General features: G+C 41.6%; 1 protein-coding gene across 1 annotated transcript in view; it reads right to left on the bottom strand.

The window, feature by feature from the left end:
* SLC6A7 (solute carrier family 6 member 7) overlaps window positions 1-15,374 on the bottom strand; it is a 212,935-nt gene extending 197,561 nt beyond the window's left edge. Inside the window, exon 1 of the mRNA XM_077468287.1 lies at window positions 15,097-15,374. Coding sequence (XP_077324413.1) covers window positions 15,097-15,129 — 33 coding nt within the window. The 5' untranslated portion in view covers window positions 15,130-15,374. The remainder of the gene's footprint in view (window positions 1-15,096) is intronic.
* Between the last annotated feature and the right edge of the window lie 3,140 nt (window positions 15,375-18,514).

Raw genomic sequence — 18,514 nt, 5'->3', positions numbered from 1 at the left:
TCAGTGCCCATCAGATCAGCCTCATCAGTGCCCATCAATGCAGCCTGATCAGTGCCCACCAGCGCAGCCTGATCAGTGCCTATCAATGTAGCCTCCCCAGTGTAAATCAATGCAGCCTGATCAGTGCTCATAAATGCAGCCTCACCAGTGCCCATCAATGCAGCTTCACCAGTGCCCATCAATGCAGCTTCACCAGTGCCCATCAATGCAGCCTCACCAGTGTCCATCAATGCAGCCTCACCAGTGCCAATCAGCTCCGCCTCATCAGTGCCCACCATTGCAGCCTCACCAGTGCCCATCAGCTCAGCCTCATCCGTGCCCGTCAATGCAGCCTGATCAGTGCCCATTAATGAAGTGTGACCAGTGCCATTAGTGCAGCCTGATCAGTGCCCATCAGTGCAGCCTCACCAATGTCCATTAGCACAGCCTTACCAGTGCATGGGGACCAGTGCACCAAATCCTGTCTCCTGGACTGGCTCCTATGATGGACATCACACGCCCCAGCATTGGACCAGTGGTTACGTCCAACATAGGAGCCAGTCCAGGAGGCAGGAGTTTGTACGACAGTGGCAGCTGGGTAAGCAGGAGATCCCCACTCTGTAATCTGGCGCTCTCACCCCCTTCTCCTCAGAGGCAGCCCAATGGACCCAGCGGCAGGACCCATGGTAAGGCCGGCCCTGGGGGCCCCCCTCTACCTCAGCTCATGGTGCACAGGCTGCACCCGCTCAGGATCAGCCCCAGGGCAGGCTGCCTAAGAGGAAATTTCCTGCTATCCCGGTAGGCCAGTCTGGCCCTGAGTGGGACTGTGATAATGTGGGAGGCAATCTGGCGCTAGCTGATGCTGGCTGGAAGGTGCACTAACTAACTAACAACTGACAACAATAGTAACACTAATACAGTGGTCAGTACTAATATTGTACACTGTCACTGTACTAATGACACTGGCTGGGAAGGTGTTAACATCTAGGACAATCAAAGGGTTAACTGTGTGCCTAACAAGTGTACTGCTTTTAGTAATAGATCTGCCAAAGCAGGGAGAAGAAACAGCCAGATTACTGCTCTGTGTACAGAGCCCTGTGGTGTTTATAAACAAAGGACTCTGTGCTTTGATTGGACAATTGGCCATTCAAAAGGTCTCAGCCATAAATCATTGGCTGGGGCCTGCTGACAAAACAGTGCTGTGTCCAACCACAGCGCGGCAGATCCAGAAGCAAGCTTGCAAAATTTATTTATGTTGCTGAGCCTGCAGCTGCTGCTTAGTAAATCTACTGTGGCCAAGCAGCAAGTGGTTAAAGACTCTATGGGTAAGGGTTCTCACATGAATTTTCAGGAGGTCGCCACTATTTTTATTTATTTTTTGTCATTCTTGCTATAGAATGTGCTATCGCAAAGGTGACATCTTAGAAAGAAAAATAAAAAAAAACATTGGTCAGTGATTTACATTTTCCGTGCTAGCTTCTTTGTTATTGGAAAAAATGGCACGGGGCCTCCCCAAAAGTCCCCCGAAATAACATATCAGACCCTTAAGTCTCATGTATTTATCTTGGGTGGTCCTTATGCTGGTTTTTAAAGTAAATCAAGCTGGCAGGAAAATGTAATTTATGGGAAATAATATATATATATATATATATATATATATATATATATATATATATATAATTTTATTTTTATTTTTTTAAAGATTAGTGTTTCTGCAGTACCTTGTATACATTATACAGGTGCTACACTTCATAGACAGGTTTAGAGTATCCCCCCAAGTACGTTATTTAAAGGAATTGGATATGTTTTATATTTCTCATTAAGTGTTATTAAAATCTCTGCTCCCGCAAGCGATTGTTTGACAATTTTTTGCCAATAAACCTTGAGAATGATCACAATTGATTTGAGCATTTTGGTCCCCATTTTTTTTCAGTGGGGTTCGGATTAACGTTCGAACTTGAGCTGTTCAGCAAAAGTCCAGCAAACTGGCTATGTGGGTCCAGAGTTCCCACAAGTACCAATGTCCTCCCGATTGCCCCTGTTCCATGCTGAAAAGATGTATGTGCAGCTGTGCGACTGGTCTCTTCAAGGCCTTTGGAAAGCACACGTGTTGTGGATTATCATGTATGCGCCCAAATGCCACCAGCTTGTGGTGGATGAGCACTGTAGTGGCCTGTGGCATTTTTGTGCATGTACAGATTCTTGCAGCTTAGTAACACACTGCCTCCTAGGATAGCTGTGACGCAGCAATCCCAGAAGGCAGTGGGGCCTGGCCTGGCAGGAAGTGCTGCCTTGCAGCACAGAAATAAGAAAAACAGTGAAAAATAGAATACATTTTTTTGCATTTGTGAAAGAGGTAGAGGGGAAGGAACAAAATAAGGTGAATTTGTTTAGGTGAGTTAGATTCCACTTTAAAGAGTATATGCATTGATAACATTTAGAAACACATGCAAGTGACTGGATAGTCAGAAAGAAAATTTGATGGATAGCAAGCCTCCATGGACCCTCCAAACCATGTGGGCCCAGGAAGAGTTGTACCCTCTTTACTGAGTATAAACTTAACCTTAAATGTGGTTGAGACATGACTCAGAATGTGGCACTACATCCAAAATATAAGCAAAGAAAAAGAACCAAGGACATGTGTATTAATATACTGTAATACATATTATATTTCTAGGTACTAATATGATCTCCTGAGGAAGCTATATGCGTAGTGATCCCTTGGTACATTGATTTCATGTGGGGCCCCGATATGTAAGACCTTCAGCACATACTGGCCAGAGTCTATCATATCTATGGGCATACCTACAGGGTTTCTCAAGTGGTCTCACCTAGGTGGGACAACACCACACAATTTTGATATGTACAGTATTTCAGTATGTGTTTTAAATATGTTTTCTTATACGATGTTAAATAAATTTGGATTTGTGTGCAATTGAGTGCTCTCTTTTTCATCTTGGGTCTACTTGTGGCTACCAATTTAAAGTGCATGAGTATAAACATCCTGCAAACAATAAAAGGTGCAGGTATGACATATGTTAATCACCTGTGCTGCTTGCTTTTATTTCCACATTAGCAGGAAGTAAAGGCATTCCAACTGTCAGGATGATTTGAAAGCTTAGCTGGTGTAGAGAATGATTGTATTGAGTATTGATATTAGCGCACTAATAATTTTACATGACTAGCAAAAGTGTGTCCTTTTAGGTTACAGGAGTTATTAGGAAATGTAACAAAATATTGATATTCATACAAAACAGTGCTATTTTTATAAGGAGATGATGGCCTATTTATTAACAGTATCATTTCCATTGAGAATGTTACGTGACCTGTGACGCAATGCGTCGGGTGGAGGAGCCAGTGACGTCAAGCCCACAGTGTTCAGAGGCACAGAGAGGCTGTGAGGAGGAGTACAATCTGATGTTGTATTGCCATTACCCCATGCTTTAACTGGAAAGATCGACGTGCATATATAAAGTTTATCTAAATATCGCAGTAGTACACTATCCCCTGTCTCTTTTCTTTTCTCTCCTATGGCAAATGAAAGTTAAAATCAAGGAGTAAAGAGATAAGCGATAAATGCGGTACAGCGGGATAGTAGAGAAAGCTGGTTTGGTACGGTGTTTGTGGACATAACATAAAGGACTGAGTGTGATAAGTCACTTTGCGGATTATATCCTAAGTCTTGTGGACATCACCACATGGGAGTGTTCTACAGTGTAGATATAAGAGCTGTATGTGATCAGATCCCGGATCCATCTATCCCATCAGGAGGAGATTTTTATACGCACAGAATGCATTAATTAAGAAATAATAATTTATATTTATATCTATATTTATTTCTTATGTGTATTTATTACGGAGAATTCATTTATTTATAATTCACATTTATATTTAATTTATTTATATACACGGCTACTTTTTATTAATTTATTTACACAATTATTGATTTTTATGGCACAAGAATATTGTATAGAGTATTGATATTAGCTCACTAATAATTTATATAGTTTTTTTGCATTTGTACTAGTGAGGGATCACTGATATTTGGTGCAGCTTTTATTATTATCATTATAATCAATTTTTTCTGTATTTTTCACCACACCAGCGCTTGAGTACTTTGCACTTTAGTATCCTATTTATTAACAAAACACCCGTAGAAGCACTTCATGTTTTTAACTGTGTTTCCTTTAGGTGATATTAGAATCATACTTTACAAGATACAATATTTATTACATTCTATCTAAAACAAAATGAAGTGTGTTCCTGTGAAGCAGTGCATTAAAATGATACATGTTGTATGAATACTGTGATATAAAACTTGAGGTTTGCAAGTGGCTGGCAGTCCTGAGTGGGGGGTCACTGCATGTCTAGATCGGTGTGGATTACTGTCATTGGGTCAGTTCGGGACATGATAGGTCTACATTCGACAATGAGGAGGAGACAGGATGCTGCTATGGATGTATGAGGAGAATGGGCATTACAAATGTGACAATAGGGAGGTTGAGCGGGTGTGATTGCAGGGAGCATCTCTTTGGCTGTGTAGCATCTGATGTGTGCAAACATAAGAAAGGCAATGCAAATTGTGGGAGGAGGGTTTTGCCAGTTATTATCTACACTCTTCGGCCACTTTATTAGGTACACCAGTTCAATTGCTTGGTAGCAAAAATTGCTAATCAGCCAACACATGGCAGCAACTCAATGCATTTAGGCATCTAGACGTGAAGATGATTTGCTGAAGTTCAACCTAAGCATCAGAATGGGGAAGAAAGGGGATTTAACCACTTAAGCCCCGGACCAATTTTCAGCCTAAGGACCAGAGGTCTTTTTACAATTTTGCACTGCACTGCTTTAACTGGTAATTGCGCGGTCATGCAATGTTGTACCCAAACGAAATTTGCGTCCTTTTCTTCCCACAAATAGAGATTTCTTTTGATGGTATTTGATTGCCTCTGCGATTTTTATTTTTTGCGATATAAATGGAAAAAGACCGAAAATTTTGAGAAAAAATATATTTTCTACTTTTTGTTATAAGAAAAATCGAATAAACTCAATTTTAGTCATACATTTAGGGCAAAATTTATTCAGCCACATGTCTTTAGTAAAAAAAAAATGTCAATAAGCGTATATTTATTGGTTTGCGCAAAAGTTATAGCGTCTACAAACTAGAGTACATTTTCTGGAATTTACACAGCTTTTAATTTATGACTGCCTATCTCATTTCTTGAGGTGCTAAAATGGCAGGGCAGTACAACCCCCCCCCCCCCCAAATGACCCAATTTTGGAAAGTAGACACCCCAAGGAAATTGCTGAGGGGCATGTTGAGCCCACTGAATATTTTTTTTTTTGTCCCAAGTGATTGAATAATGACACACAAAAAAAAAAAAAAGTTTACAAAAAGTTGTCACTAAATGATATATTGCTCACACATGCCATAGTTATATGTGGAATGGCACTCCAAAATATATTCTGCTGCTTCTCCTGAGTACAGGGATACCACAAATGTGGGACTTTTTGGGAGTCTAGCTGCGTACGGCATCCCGAAATCCAATCACTGCCTTCAGGATTTCTAAGGGTGCAAATTTTTGATTTCACTCCTCACTACATATCACAGTTTCGAAGGCCATAAAATGCCAAAATAACACAAAACCCCCCAAAATGACCCCATTTTGGAAAGTAGACACCCCAAGGAAATTGCTGAGGGGCATGTTGAGCCCATTGAATATTTTTTTTTGCCCCAAGTGATTGAATAATGATACAAAAAAAAACAAGTTTACAAAAAGTTGTCACTAAATGATATATTGCTCACACATGCCATAGTTATATGTGGAATTGCACCCCAAAATATATTCTGCTGCTTCTCCTGAGTACGGGATACCACATATGTGGGACTTTTTGGGAGTCTAGCTGCGTACGGCACCACTAAAACCAATCACTGCCTTCAGGGTTTCTAAGGGTGCAAATTTTTGATTTCACTCCTCACTACCTATCACAGTTTCGAAGGCCATAAAATGCCAAAATAACACAAAACCCCCCCAAATGACCCCATTTTGGAAAGTAGATACCCCAAATCAATAACCCTCTCAGATCATGCTCCCGTTATGGCCACTTTGGATTTAGAGGACATACCGGTTAGGCAAAGATCATGGAGGTTGGATGAATCGCTCCTACATGACCATAAAATATTCGTGGCTCTAGAAATGGATTTGAATCTATTTTTTAAAGAAAATAATGAAGAGAATATTACACCAACTGTATTGTGGGAGACTCATAAGAGAGGGAGATTGATAGCAGAAGCAGCCAAGAGAAGGAAAATATGGACAGCGTGAAAACAACTGATTTTACAGGAGGACATATCCAAACCTCACCTTGTAGGAGGTTTCAGTAGAATCCCAAATCACTACCATCAGCTCCTCCATATTGTTTGGCACAGTGGCAACAGGTTAAGTGGTCTTGGCAGAGCTCTATCTTTCCCAACAGTGGTAAAAGTACAGCATGAAGCCCACCCCATCAAGACGGAAGAAGACCACCGGAACTGTCTAATAAATTATTTTAAAAAACTTGTGTTGTGTTTTTAATTTACACTTTTTTCACCAGGTGAAAGGGTAGGGGTACCATGTACCCCATACTTATTCACATAGTGTGGGGGGGGGGGGCGGTATCTGAGGGCCACCTTATAACAGGAAACAAAACCAGGTCAGGCCACTGACATGAAGCTGGTTGGTCCCCACCATCCTCCTGCAGGTTGTAGCACACTGTAGTACTGCACATTCCATGTTGACTCAAGGGAATAGCAGCTCTGCTGGAAGACAACATTGAGCTCTGACACTCCTCACACTTCACAGAAATAAGCCCAGCTGCTTTACTTAGCAACCTCATTTCCACCACTTGTAGCTTGTATTTTAGTGACAATTATAACCCCACAGTCTAATGTACAACACAGAGCACAGCTGACAACCAGAAGCAACATAGTATGTGTCTCATAGAAAGCAAACTCACATTTCTCTCCAAGAAACATGGACCAGATGATCTTCTATCTGGAAGCTTTAATTGACCAGAACGCTATGATTCCCTCCTAACTCACAATTCTGATGTTACACAGCACAGATAGAAAGGTAGGAAGAGGTCAGCATTTTAATCAGCATAGGAAAGATTGGAGTGTGTACACAAATGATGAATAGTTTGGCGTGAGAAGTATGAGCAGCATCACCAAAATCTAAAGAAGGCTGTACATGTACTAATCTGTCTGAACAATGTCTGTTAAAACAGAGCCCTGTATGTACATACAATAAACAAACAATAATTAAGTGCAGCACTCACTACATGTTGAAAATCTAATATATTCTCAATAAATTAATATAAAAATAATCACCATCACACCACAATAAAAAAAAAAAGAAAATCATAAAAGACGTAATCTTGAGAATTATATGATACTGGTTCTTTCTAAAATGTAACCAAAGTCCTCTGACAAAGTTTTTATGACAAAACATGTCAAGCAGAGCTGGATGACGTTATTACATTGCAATTAGGAAATGCTAGTGAATGTCCAACAGCCTGAGTTGGAGTTGGAAAACTTTTTCCTGATCTATTGCTCTATCTTCACGGCTGAAAGGCCTGTGGCAAGGGGGCTTCACAAATACTATCAAAAAAATTTCGGGGGGCCCAAATTCTGTGTTTCCAGGCCAGGTCCATCAGAGGTTGGGCCAGCCACCCTGCACAAATGGCACAGGTTTTTATGGAATGTGTTCCAGACAGGGGTCAGGCTCTCCTTCTACTAACCACCACTTGTTCCCTGCCTGAGCCAGTGCTTACGCTTGTTCCACATGTATAGGCCACCATGCACACCATCAGAATAACAAGGTTCAAATTAAATTTACATGCAACTGGCCACATAGTAGTCTATAAAATGTGGTCTTTCAGGCTCTTTGGGTCCCCATTTGTAAGCTATAACCCTATGGATTATTTATTGTTGTGAGAATTTTATTGTTACACGTGTTGGTTTAATCCAGCAGGCTGGTTGTACCCAAGTTGATTGATCAATCAACTTGGTACACTCAGCCTGTACACTCAGAATCTCGGCCAGTTCCTGCTGAAGATTTGGACCATCTATAGTCGGCCTTACGCTCTACTTCTTCACTTCACACTCAGATTTCTTGAACTCCACCAGTCCTTGATACCTATCTCCCAACTGGACATGAAGTGGGGACCTGTAGTTAGGAACTAAGAAGAAGCTAACCCTGTCCCTAGTTTGGACTATGACATACACCACAGCTGTCAGTAAATCTAAAGGAGTTTTTCATCAAATGGTGCCCATACACATGCAGATCTAATCAGAGAACGACTACGTCAATAACTTTGAATAATATTGAATTGGTTAAAATAATTTATGCTAAATTTGATTATAACTTTTTAGCAGTAAAAATGATGTAACTTGGTTCTGATAAACATAGCTGAGTTTCTATAAAAGGGTAAAACTTAATTAATTTGGTTAAAATATGTATGCTAAATACAGCTACTGATTACCTGAATTTTAATGAACAAATATTTTAATGAATGAATGTTTCAGAACAAACAAACTGGCACTTAATTTTAAACTATGCTTCAACTGATTATTAGCTTAAAATATTTGTTTTGAATAATGATGAATCAATCTTAAAACCTAAAATTGCAAAAGAGATCATATTTTTCCCAAACTGATCCTTTTTATTAGACAATGTGGAAATCAATTCAACGTTGATCACCTGTGTTTATTTATGTCCAAAAGATCAGCCTAAATTGATCATAAGTCAATTCTCTGTTACAAATTGCTGCATACAGTGCATGTCCTGCATTAGTATAAAGAAAGGCCACTGAAACTTTTTTTGAAAGGAATGTAGGGGTCCAGTAGTGTATTTAGGTTTTGTGCTGCCCTAGGCCTGACTAAACTCGTGCAATCCCTAATTTAAATATGACCCACCCCTTCCTGTCATGGCCACACCCCTTGCTGTTTAAGACCCGGCCTGAAATTTTAGAGTGAAGACACTAGTTCTGAGGGCCTGGGTGGGGGGGGGGGGGGGGGCAATGAATTCCCTTAATTTGCATAGATTTCCTCTCTAATTTGCCTCTCAGCCCAGTCCACCCCATAAGACTGGTGCTACACTAACAAGCCGGCAGAGACTCTTTCCTTGCTGCCCCCCTGCAAAGTGCTGCCCTAGTCCTGGGCCTTGATACAGCATTGTAGGGGTTGCTGTAGATTACTCCAGGTCTCCTTTGCAAGTTCAGAGGCTGCTAGACCCAGACATAGTTCCATGTGCACCGACAACACAGGCTCAGTCTAGGGCAGTGATGGCAAACCTTGGCACCCCAGATGTTTTGGAACTACATTTCCTATGATGCTCAACTACACTGCAGAGTGTATAAGCAACATGGGGAATGTAGTTCCAAAATATCTGGAGTGACAAGGTGGGCTATCACTGGTCATGGGGATGCCTTTTTTGTAGATTTATTGTAGCAAACAGGAGAAAGGGATAAAGTGCAAGATTTTTCAAACTTTTATTCCAGAAATTTGTAGGAGGACAATCTTTAGACAAAATTCTCTTGTAACAGCCTTTGCTGGAGATAAGAGGGAATGGGCAGCTAATCTGGCACTCTATATGAGAAGTCCTAGCCCTTACAGCAACATCTGGAACTTACATCCCCAAGCACATGGAAACCTGGCATCCATAATCAAAGTCTTACTCAGAAAGTCCAAGGACAGCTGTCTGCTACACAGCCTCCATTCAGCACTTTCCAATGAAGAAAAAGGGTCCTTCACATGTGATATTCTCCAGCAAATATCCTTTAGTCCAGTGGTCTCCAAACTGCATCCAAGGGGCTGGATGCAGCCCTTTGCTTATTTTTATCCGGCCCTCTGGGCAATATTCCCCCCACTGTCAGCAATAGTGAGCCATAGTTCCTGCCCCAACAGCAGGGTACTATTCTTCCCACTGACACCAATGAGGGGGCACTATTCCTCCCACTGACACCAATGATGGGGCACTATTCCTTTCACTGACCCGAATGTTGGGGCACAATTCCTCCCACTGACTCCAACAATGGGCCACTATTCTTCACAGTGACACAAATGATGGAGCACTATTCCTCCCACTGACACCAATGATGGGGCACTATTCCTCCCACTGACACCAATGATGGGGCACTATTCCTCCCATGGACATCAATGATGGGACACTATATCTCCCACTGATACCAACAATGGGACGCTATTACTCCCCCTAATACCAATGATGGGGTATTGTTTACACACACTGATGCCAGGACATTTTGTTCTCCCACTGGCCACAGTCCATCTCCCCTAAAGTTTGAGGGACAGTAAACTGGCCCTTTGTTTATAAAGTTTGGAGACTCCTGCTTTAGTCTAATCTCTTCCCAGGCTCAGAGCCCAGCACATGCTGAGGTCCAATAGCATCCCTTCTCAGTAATACGCATTGGCTGCCTCCCAAGAGGCAACAGCCCCAAGATAATAACACTCAAAGCAGGCCTCTTTAACATTTTTCATATCCCCAGCCACCTTCTGGGTGCCCCTTCCAGGGATTGGCTGATGTCCAATACATATTCATAACTCAGTCAGACAGGAACAATCAACTACCAAGCTCAGGAAAACCTGGCCAGGCCTAGAAGATAGATTGCTCCACTCCTTCTTTCCCCATACAAGTCACTGACACTTCAAAAGCGGCTTGAAGCAGGTTAATGTGTTTTATAAGGAGTTCAAACACATGGCTACCATACAGGTCAATGCACTTGTTTCTCCTTTTAACTTCTATACCTACTTCTCTGAAGGTGCCCATAGACCTACAAAGGAGGTCATACAAGCATTTAGATCATATTTTCCTTCATGCTTATTCGGTGAAGAGGTCAAAGATTTATTGGAGGAATGATATCAGGATATACTTTCAAACGTGACTGAGAAACAAAAAGATTATACATTTTTCTTGTTGATAGCTCAATCCATTTTGTTTCATTTATAGTGATAAGCAAACAATGAGCTGAAGGATGTATCACTCACAGGAATATATTATGTCCCTAAGCCCATTGTTATTTTCATTATTGGTTGCATATGAACCCCCAACCATGTTGCTTTCATAGTAAACCTTACCCATGTATGGCTGGCCTGCAGGGATTTTTTCATTATTTATATGCCAGTCCAGTTATGATAAGGTCAGCTGTACCAGCGTAAAATGTCACAGCAGGTTCTTTTATTGGGATAGTGCATATTGTGTGCTCTTATAAAGGTGGCTGTATATGCAGGGCTGGTTTTTCATCACTGGCATCTGTAGGCATACAACGTTTGAAACACAAATCAACAACCCTCTGCTGTTTTAAACTGAACATTTTCTTATTTTACTGGTCCTAACCTGGCTAAGAAAAGTATAGCAATGTGAAGCCTTATTCACTACAGTAAACCTCCAGTTTTGTTTCAGTCTGGCACAGTGTACATAGGTTTCTCTCCTGTACTGCCTAGCCTGATTTCATTGCATATTGTGAACTCATGGTGTGCAGTAAGTAGAGAAGCCATCCCATTTGATTTGTCTCTACTGGAATGGGCTCAATAGACACCAAGGTTTACTAAAACTGGAGCACTCGGCAGCTGGTGCAGCTGTGCATAGTTACCAGTCGACTTCTAACTTTGGCTTGTTCAATTAAGCTTTGACAATAAAACATGGAAGCTGATTGGTTTCTATGCACAACTGCTCCAGATTTTGCACAGTTTTAGTAAATGTCCCCCAAACTGTCTACAAGTATGTCATCCTTTGTGAAGTGAAAGGCAGGTGCACAGCTTTGACCCATTGGGGGGGATTTACTAAAACTGTTACACACTTCTGTGTTCAGCTGTTCATAGTAACCAATAAGTTTCTAGGTTTTATTGTCAAAGCTTAATTGGACAAGCTGAAGTTAGAGCTGACTGGCTACAGGTAGTCCCCAAGTTACGAACATCCGACTTGCGAACGACTCCTACTTACGAACGGGAGGTGGCCACTTTCGATGGTGGGCACTTTCGACAGCAGTTTTCTACGGCGGGCACTTTCAACAGAACATTGGAAAACAACGTCTCTGCCGTTCTGCGCATACTGTTCCGACTTACGAGCATATTCTACTTAAGAAAAAACCTACAGTCCCTAACCCATTCGTAACTCGGGAACTTCCTGTACTGTGCACAGCTGCACCAGTTTTAGTAAATCTCCCCTATTGCACTACCATCTGGGTTTACTGTAGGAGGACAAAGACTGTAACTAGGTCACTTGGACATCCCCTGGGCCCTAGGCTACTGCTTCAGGGCCTAGGGGTTTAAATCTTTATTTTCCCATTTAGCTTCAATTACCTTTTGATCCTGCTAGGTTATACAGTGTCTCTTGGATACCCTGTAGTATAGTGGTCTCCAAACTGTGGCCCTTTGCTTGCCTGTATATCTGGCCCTTGGGGCAATATTCCCTCCACTGACATGAGACATCATTCTGCCAACTGACATCAACAATGAGGCACCATTTATCCCACTGACACCAACAATGGGGCATAGTCTGCCCCCCCCCCCCAAGTCTGAAGGGCAATAAACTGGCCATTTGTTTAGAAAGTTTGGATACCCCTGCTATAGTAAGAAGATAACGCTAGACCAGCAGCTCCCAATGCTGATGTAGCCTTGTTCTCAACACAGAAGGCATCATTTTTGGTTGGAGTCACTGTACTAGCAATCCAATGTTAGTACAGCAATGTCCCCTGCTGAGCCATTGTGTTCTGACAGGGGAACAGCCCCCCGCCAGAACACTGTGGCCAGCGCTCTCAGCCATTGGTTGAGAGTGCTGAACGAATGCCGGTTGGCAGACCTTTGTTGGTCATGAGCCTTCGACAGAAGCCTGCAAAAACAACCAGATTCTGTCGGACTGGCTGCCATGCACACAGGCCAAATGCTGGCCGGTTTCTATTAAACCAGCCGATGCCGGCTTGTACATTCGCATGTACAAGGCTTAAGTTCATTGGGGCACATAGTTCTATTCAGTGTAAGGTGAATGTGAGTTGGAGTGGAAGCCCAATTATGCAGGATGCTGAGTTTGAATAGTTTAGGTATGTAGGAAGGGGACTGAGAATGATGTTGTTCTGCCTTGGATAACATATGCCTCAGTCTGCAGATTGTTCAAAGAAATGTCTCCATCCACCCCCGCCCCCCCCCCCCATTTTAAAAAGTTTTGACGTTTGGGAGCGTTTAGAATTGTAGTGATGGTTAAAATAGCTTCCTATGATGGAAACTACACAAGTAGCACGGAGTAGCAATTAAGCACACATGGTTGCACAATGCCCCTAATGTGCCCAATTAATCACTACCATTTGCTACATGCCACTTGTGTAACTTACACCACCCATTACTCCACTTATGTAGCAAATTATTGCTGCTCTCAGTGGTGTGACCGTGCTACAAAAATTGTTGTAGCTATAGCATTCCAGATGACCTCCACCTTCAAATATCTTAAAAATGGATCAGATGTGTTTAAAATTGCCAGATGGTCGCAATGTTTTCAGGGTGGAATTTTGCAAAGCAAAATAGGGAACACATGACAGGAGGGGGGGGGGGGGGTTGTTGGTGCCCTGTACTGTTTAGATTTACACTGTACTGTTCTGAATATTCTTAGCTCTATAAATGACAGTGCTGGTTGCCAGATGTGAGTTAATTAAGCCAATTGCCTTAGGCCCCCTTCCCACCTAACCATTCTATTGTGGTGTCATAATCCCACACATTAACGCGCATTGCATTAAGGCATCCTAGTTGTTTGAATGGACTGTCAATGCACCACAACACACATAAAATTGGACAAGTACCATTTGTTTTTCCTGACGCAGCCGGCCATAACATAGGGTCATGCATTACAAACAGTTGTGGTACACTACAACTCAGATGCATTGGAGATGTGTTGCTTTTGTGTGTTAGGGTGCCATTCAGAATGAATAACGCCCTGATTATGGGCATTGTGGTACATGTTTAAACATGCCTGCGTTACCGCAACACATAGGTGTGAAGTCTGCTTTAATAATGCTTCTGACATAGCCAATTAGGTATTTAATGTTTACTCATTGATAGATAGATAGATAGATAGATAGATAGATAGATAGATAGATAGATAGATAGATAGATAGATAGAATATATATATATTTATATTAAAATATATATATTTTACACATAGGATGGACTTGTGTATTTTTTCAACATCACCTACTATGTAACTATATATGCATGGGTAGGGTATACCTATATGAAATATCTATCTATCTATCTATATATATATATATATATATATATATATATATATATATATATATATATATATATATAAAACTAAATGTTGTGGGCGAGATGCACTGACGGTCAGTCAAACCGGTGTGCCAGCAATCTAGTCCTTCCCGGGGACTAAATATAAAAAAGCAAACAGGGATTGCTGCACAACTAATGAAAATATATTCGTAAAAATTACAGTACATCAGGTATATTTCAGGTACCCACATGAAATATACCTGATGTAATGTAATTTTTACGAATGCAGCAATCCCTGTTTGGTTTTATATATATATATATAATGAAAAGGCCAAAAAATCCCTGACTCTATAGACATTATACTCTTTCATGTATAATGCACGGAAGGGGTTAATCCAGAAGAAGTCCCCTACACTGAGAAAATCATTTTTTATTTTTTTTTACCCACTTGTATCTCCGCTCTAGCATAAAAAAATAAAAAAAAAATAAAAAACACAAAGCACAGATAAACAGGACTTGCTCACACTATATCAAAGAACAACATTTGCGTTTCGTTTCTTTTTTCTCCACCGTAATGTCTGCTTCTAGATCAACTTCCCAAATAATCCAATTCCAATACTCGCTCTGCTTTCTCCACATTGTCATTTCATTCATAATAAAGCCATTCCATTATTTCCTATGCTAAAGATTTGCATTCCTGTGTATAACAGGTTCCTGCCTGCTGTATGCTATTGAGAATCCTAAGGAAACAGTGCTGGGTAGACTGAGCGGTGAATGGAATTAGAGGAATACAGAGTCCTTCTAGGTTTATGTCTGTAGTCACAAGAAGCCTGTTACCTACCTGCTGCAGATGATGTTCTTGGTACCGCTTCATCCTGTTGCTCGGGGCTTTCCCCGTCTCCGTTTCGCTCAGTCAGATTCTGTGCCCACAGCTGGGAGATGAGGCCAGCTTGCTGGAGAGATGTTCTTGCTCGCCGGCTCTCCCTCTTCCTCTCTCTCTCTCTCTGTATCTCTCACACTCAGGTGATTGGCACAGAATGGGGATGAGTCTTTTCACTGTTAACCCCTCTTAGGAGATGAGCGAAGCAGACAGATTGGAAGCAAGATTTTCCGAGTAGGGGGTCTCAATAAACACATGAACACTGATGTTATAATGCATTGCATGAACGTGTATTTCTCAGATTCATTCAGATTCCTGTTCTATGGAAATATATTCGCAGTGAGAGACAGCGTTGGCCAATGCCATCAAGCCTTTGGCGCAACAGAATCATCGTTATTATTTGTGAGAAATATTTGAAAAAGATTATGAAATATTTGAAATATATTATGTTGTCTTTTATTTGGCATTAAAAGCTCGCTGTTTCTTTGGCGCACAAATAGTACAGTAGTGGTCTTTTTTAAATAAAGCAGCTCTGAGAGAAATGGTAATGTGCAAAAGAGAGTAACCTGTATCAGCCAATCAGATTTCAGTTTGATAGAGCCAGATCAATGAAATGTGAATTCTGAATGGTTGAAGATACCCTGTTGCCAGAACATTAAATACAACAAACTATTATTAATGGAGTTATATAGCGCCAACAGTTTGGGCAGAGCTTTACAAAATAAAGAGAGACATTACAGTTGCAATACATAGTTACATAGTTGGTAAGGCTGAAAAAAGACACCAGTCCATTCAGTTCAACCTGTGTGGGTGTGTGTGAATGTGTTTATTTTAATAGTTGAACGTATATCCCTGTATGTTGTGACCATTAAGATACCCATCTATTGCCCTGTACACACGGTCGGAAATTCCGATGGAAAAAGTCAGATCGGATTATGTTGTCGGAAAATCGATCGTGTGTGGGCTCTATCAGACTTTTTCTTTCGGATTTTCTGACACACAAAGTTTGAGAGCAGGATCTAAAATTTTCCGACAACAAAATCCGATTGCATAAATTCTGATCGTATGAAGACAATTCTAGACAAAGTGCCGGACAAAGTGCCACGCATGCTCAGAATAAACTAAGAGACGAAAGCTATTGGCTACTGGCCCATTTATAGTCCCGACGTACGTGTTTGACGTCATCTCGTTCAGAACAATTGGATTTTCCGACAACTTTGTGTGACCGTGTGTATGCAACATAAATTTCGGATAAAATCTGTCGGAAAAAATCTGACGGATTTTGTGGTCGGAATGTCCGACCGTGTGTACAGGGCATAATCGTTTTTTTTTAAACTATCAATGCTCCCTGCTGATGCCACTGCTTATGGAAGAGAATTCCACATCCTTACTGCTCCTATGCTGCGTTCACACGATCGCACATTCCAGCAACAAAATCCATGTTTTTTTTTCGACGGATGTTGGTTCAAACTTGTCTTGCATACACACGGTCACACAATGTTGTCGGAAATTACGAACCTCAAGAACGTGGTGACATACGACGAGCCAAGAAAATTTAAGTTCAATAGCCAGTGCGGCTCTTCTGCTTGATTCCGAGCATGCGGGGAACTTTGTACACACGATCGGAATTTCCGACCAGGGATTTTGTTGGAAAATTTGAGATCCAGATCTCAAATTTTGTGTGTCGGAAATTCCAATGGTAAATGTCCAATGGAGCCTACACATGATCGGAATTTCCGACAAAAATCTCCCATCGAACATTTTCCGTCAGAAAATCCGACCGTGTGTATGGGGCATAACACTAAAGGACCCTCTACGGTGATTATGGTTAAACCGCTTCTCTTCTCATTTCAATGAATGGCTGCATGTCTTTTTAAACTCCCTTTCACTAAAAGGTTATTTCACTATGCTAAGGTCACCAGTAAGATATTTGCGGATTGCTATCATATCCCCTCTCAAGTGTCTCCTCTCCAGAGAGAATAAGTTCAATACAATACAATTAATAACAAGAGGGTTAGGAGGATCCTGCTTTTGAGGGACTACAATCTAGAAGAAAGGGGCAAGTGATATTAAGACCCCTTTCACACCAGGGCGTTTTTGCAGCGTTTTAGCGTTAAAAATAACGCTATTAAAACGCTCATAAAACGCTCTCCATGCATCTCAATGGACCCTTTCACACCAAGGCGTTGCGCTGGCTGAGCGTTGAGAAAAGTCCTGCAAGCAGCATCTTTGGAGCAGCTTTTGGGCGTTAAAAAAAGCGCTTCAAAAACGCTCCTCTCCATTGGAATGAATTGAAAGCGCTGTAAAAACGCCCTAAAAACGCCTATAATCCGCCCTGAGCTGTAGAAAAAGTCACATGATCTCAAAAAAAGTAAACATGCAAGTAGAAAGAGAGCATCTACAACAACAGGACTGAAATTGTGGAAAGGTCACAATGATTTCCAAGCCATCAAAGTGCCAAAGAAATCGTAGAAAAATGTAGATTTGAAGTAAAACAAGACACTGCATTTACTTTATATAAACTGCTTGTTTTTACATGATCTCACAAACAAAAGATAAACATGCAAACAAAAAGATAGCATCCACAGCAACAGGACTAGCTGTGGGGAGGTAACATGATCTCACTGAAGCGTAGGATGCTGGGAAATCAGGAAATCCTGTTTGTAGAGGTGGATAGGAGCTAAGAGAAGATGGAGGTTGAAAGAGACCAGGGATTTGGGACCAGTGGGAGTGGGATTAGGGTTGGAGATTAGGGTTCTGGGACCAGTGGGAGTGGGATTATGGTTCTAGATTTGGGTTTTGGGACCAGTGGGAGTGGGATTATGGTTCTAGATTTGGGTTTTGGGACCAGTGGGAGCGGGATTATGGTTCTAGATTTGGGTTTTGGGACCAGTGGGAGTGGGATTATGGTTCTAGATTTGGGTTTTGGGACCAGTGGGAGCGGGATTATGGTTCTAGATTTGGGATTTGGGACCAGTGGGAGTGGGATTATGGTTGGAGATTTGGGAGCAGTGGGAGCGGGATTAGGATATAGATACTTACGTTCCAATGCTCATTCGAGTATAGTTTCGGAATTTGTCTGGGTGCACTCTTAGGTGCTCATATAGCAACACAAATTGCCCGATAGAGCTGTGTGTTTGTAGGATGGGATGAACCCAATACCGACGTTGCTGCCTCTGTTGGTGGATATTTTCCCAATACAGTAGCACAAACATCAAGAACAGCTCCATGAACTCCATCTTCTTTCTGTATCCTCTGTCACCTCACAAGATCCCAGGAAGTAAACAGGAAGTGATGTAGGGAGGTGAGGTGGCTCTTTGACGCCCAACGCTTGTAAAACGCTTGTAAAACGCTGCAAAAACGCCCACAGCGTTGCAGT

Source organism: Lithobates pipiens, unplaced genomic scaffold (genome assembly GCF_037356315.1).
Source record: "Lithobates pipiens isolate NorthernLeopardFrog02 unplaced genomic scaffold, aLitPip1_a1.2 Scaffold_8, whole genome shotgun sequence".
Taxonomy (NCBI): Eukaryota; Metazoa; Chordata; class Amphibia; order Anura; family Ranidae; genus Lithobates; species Lithobates pipiens.
Note: the sequence above shows the minus strand (reverse complement) of the source record. Positions and strands in the feature narration are given on the sequence as shown.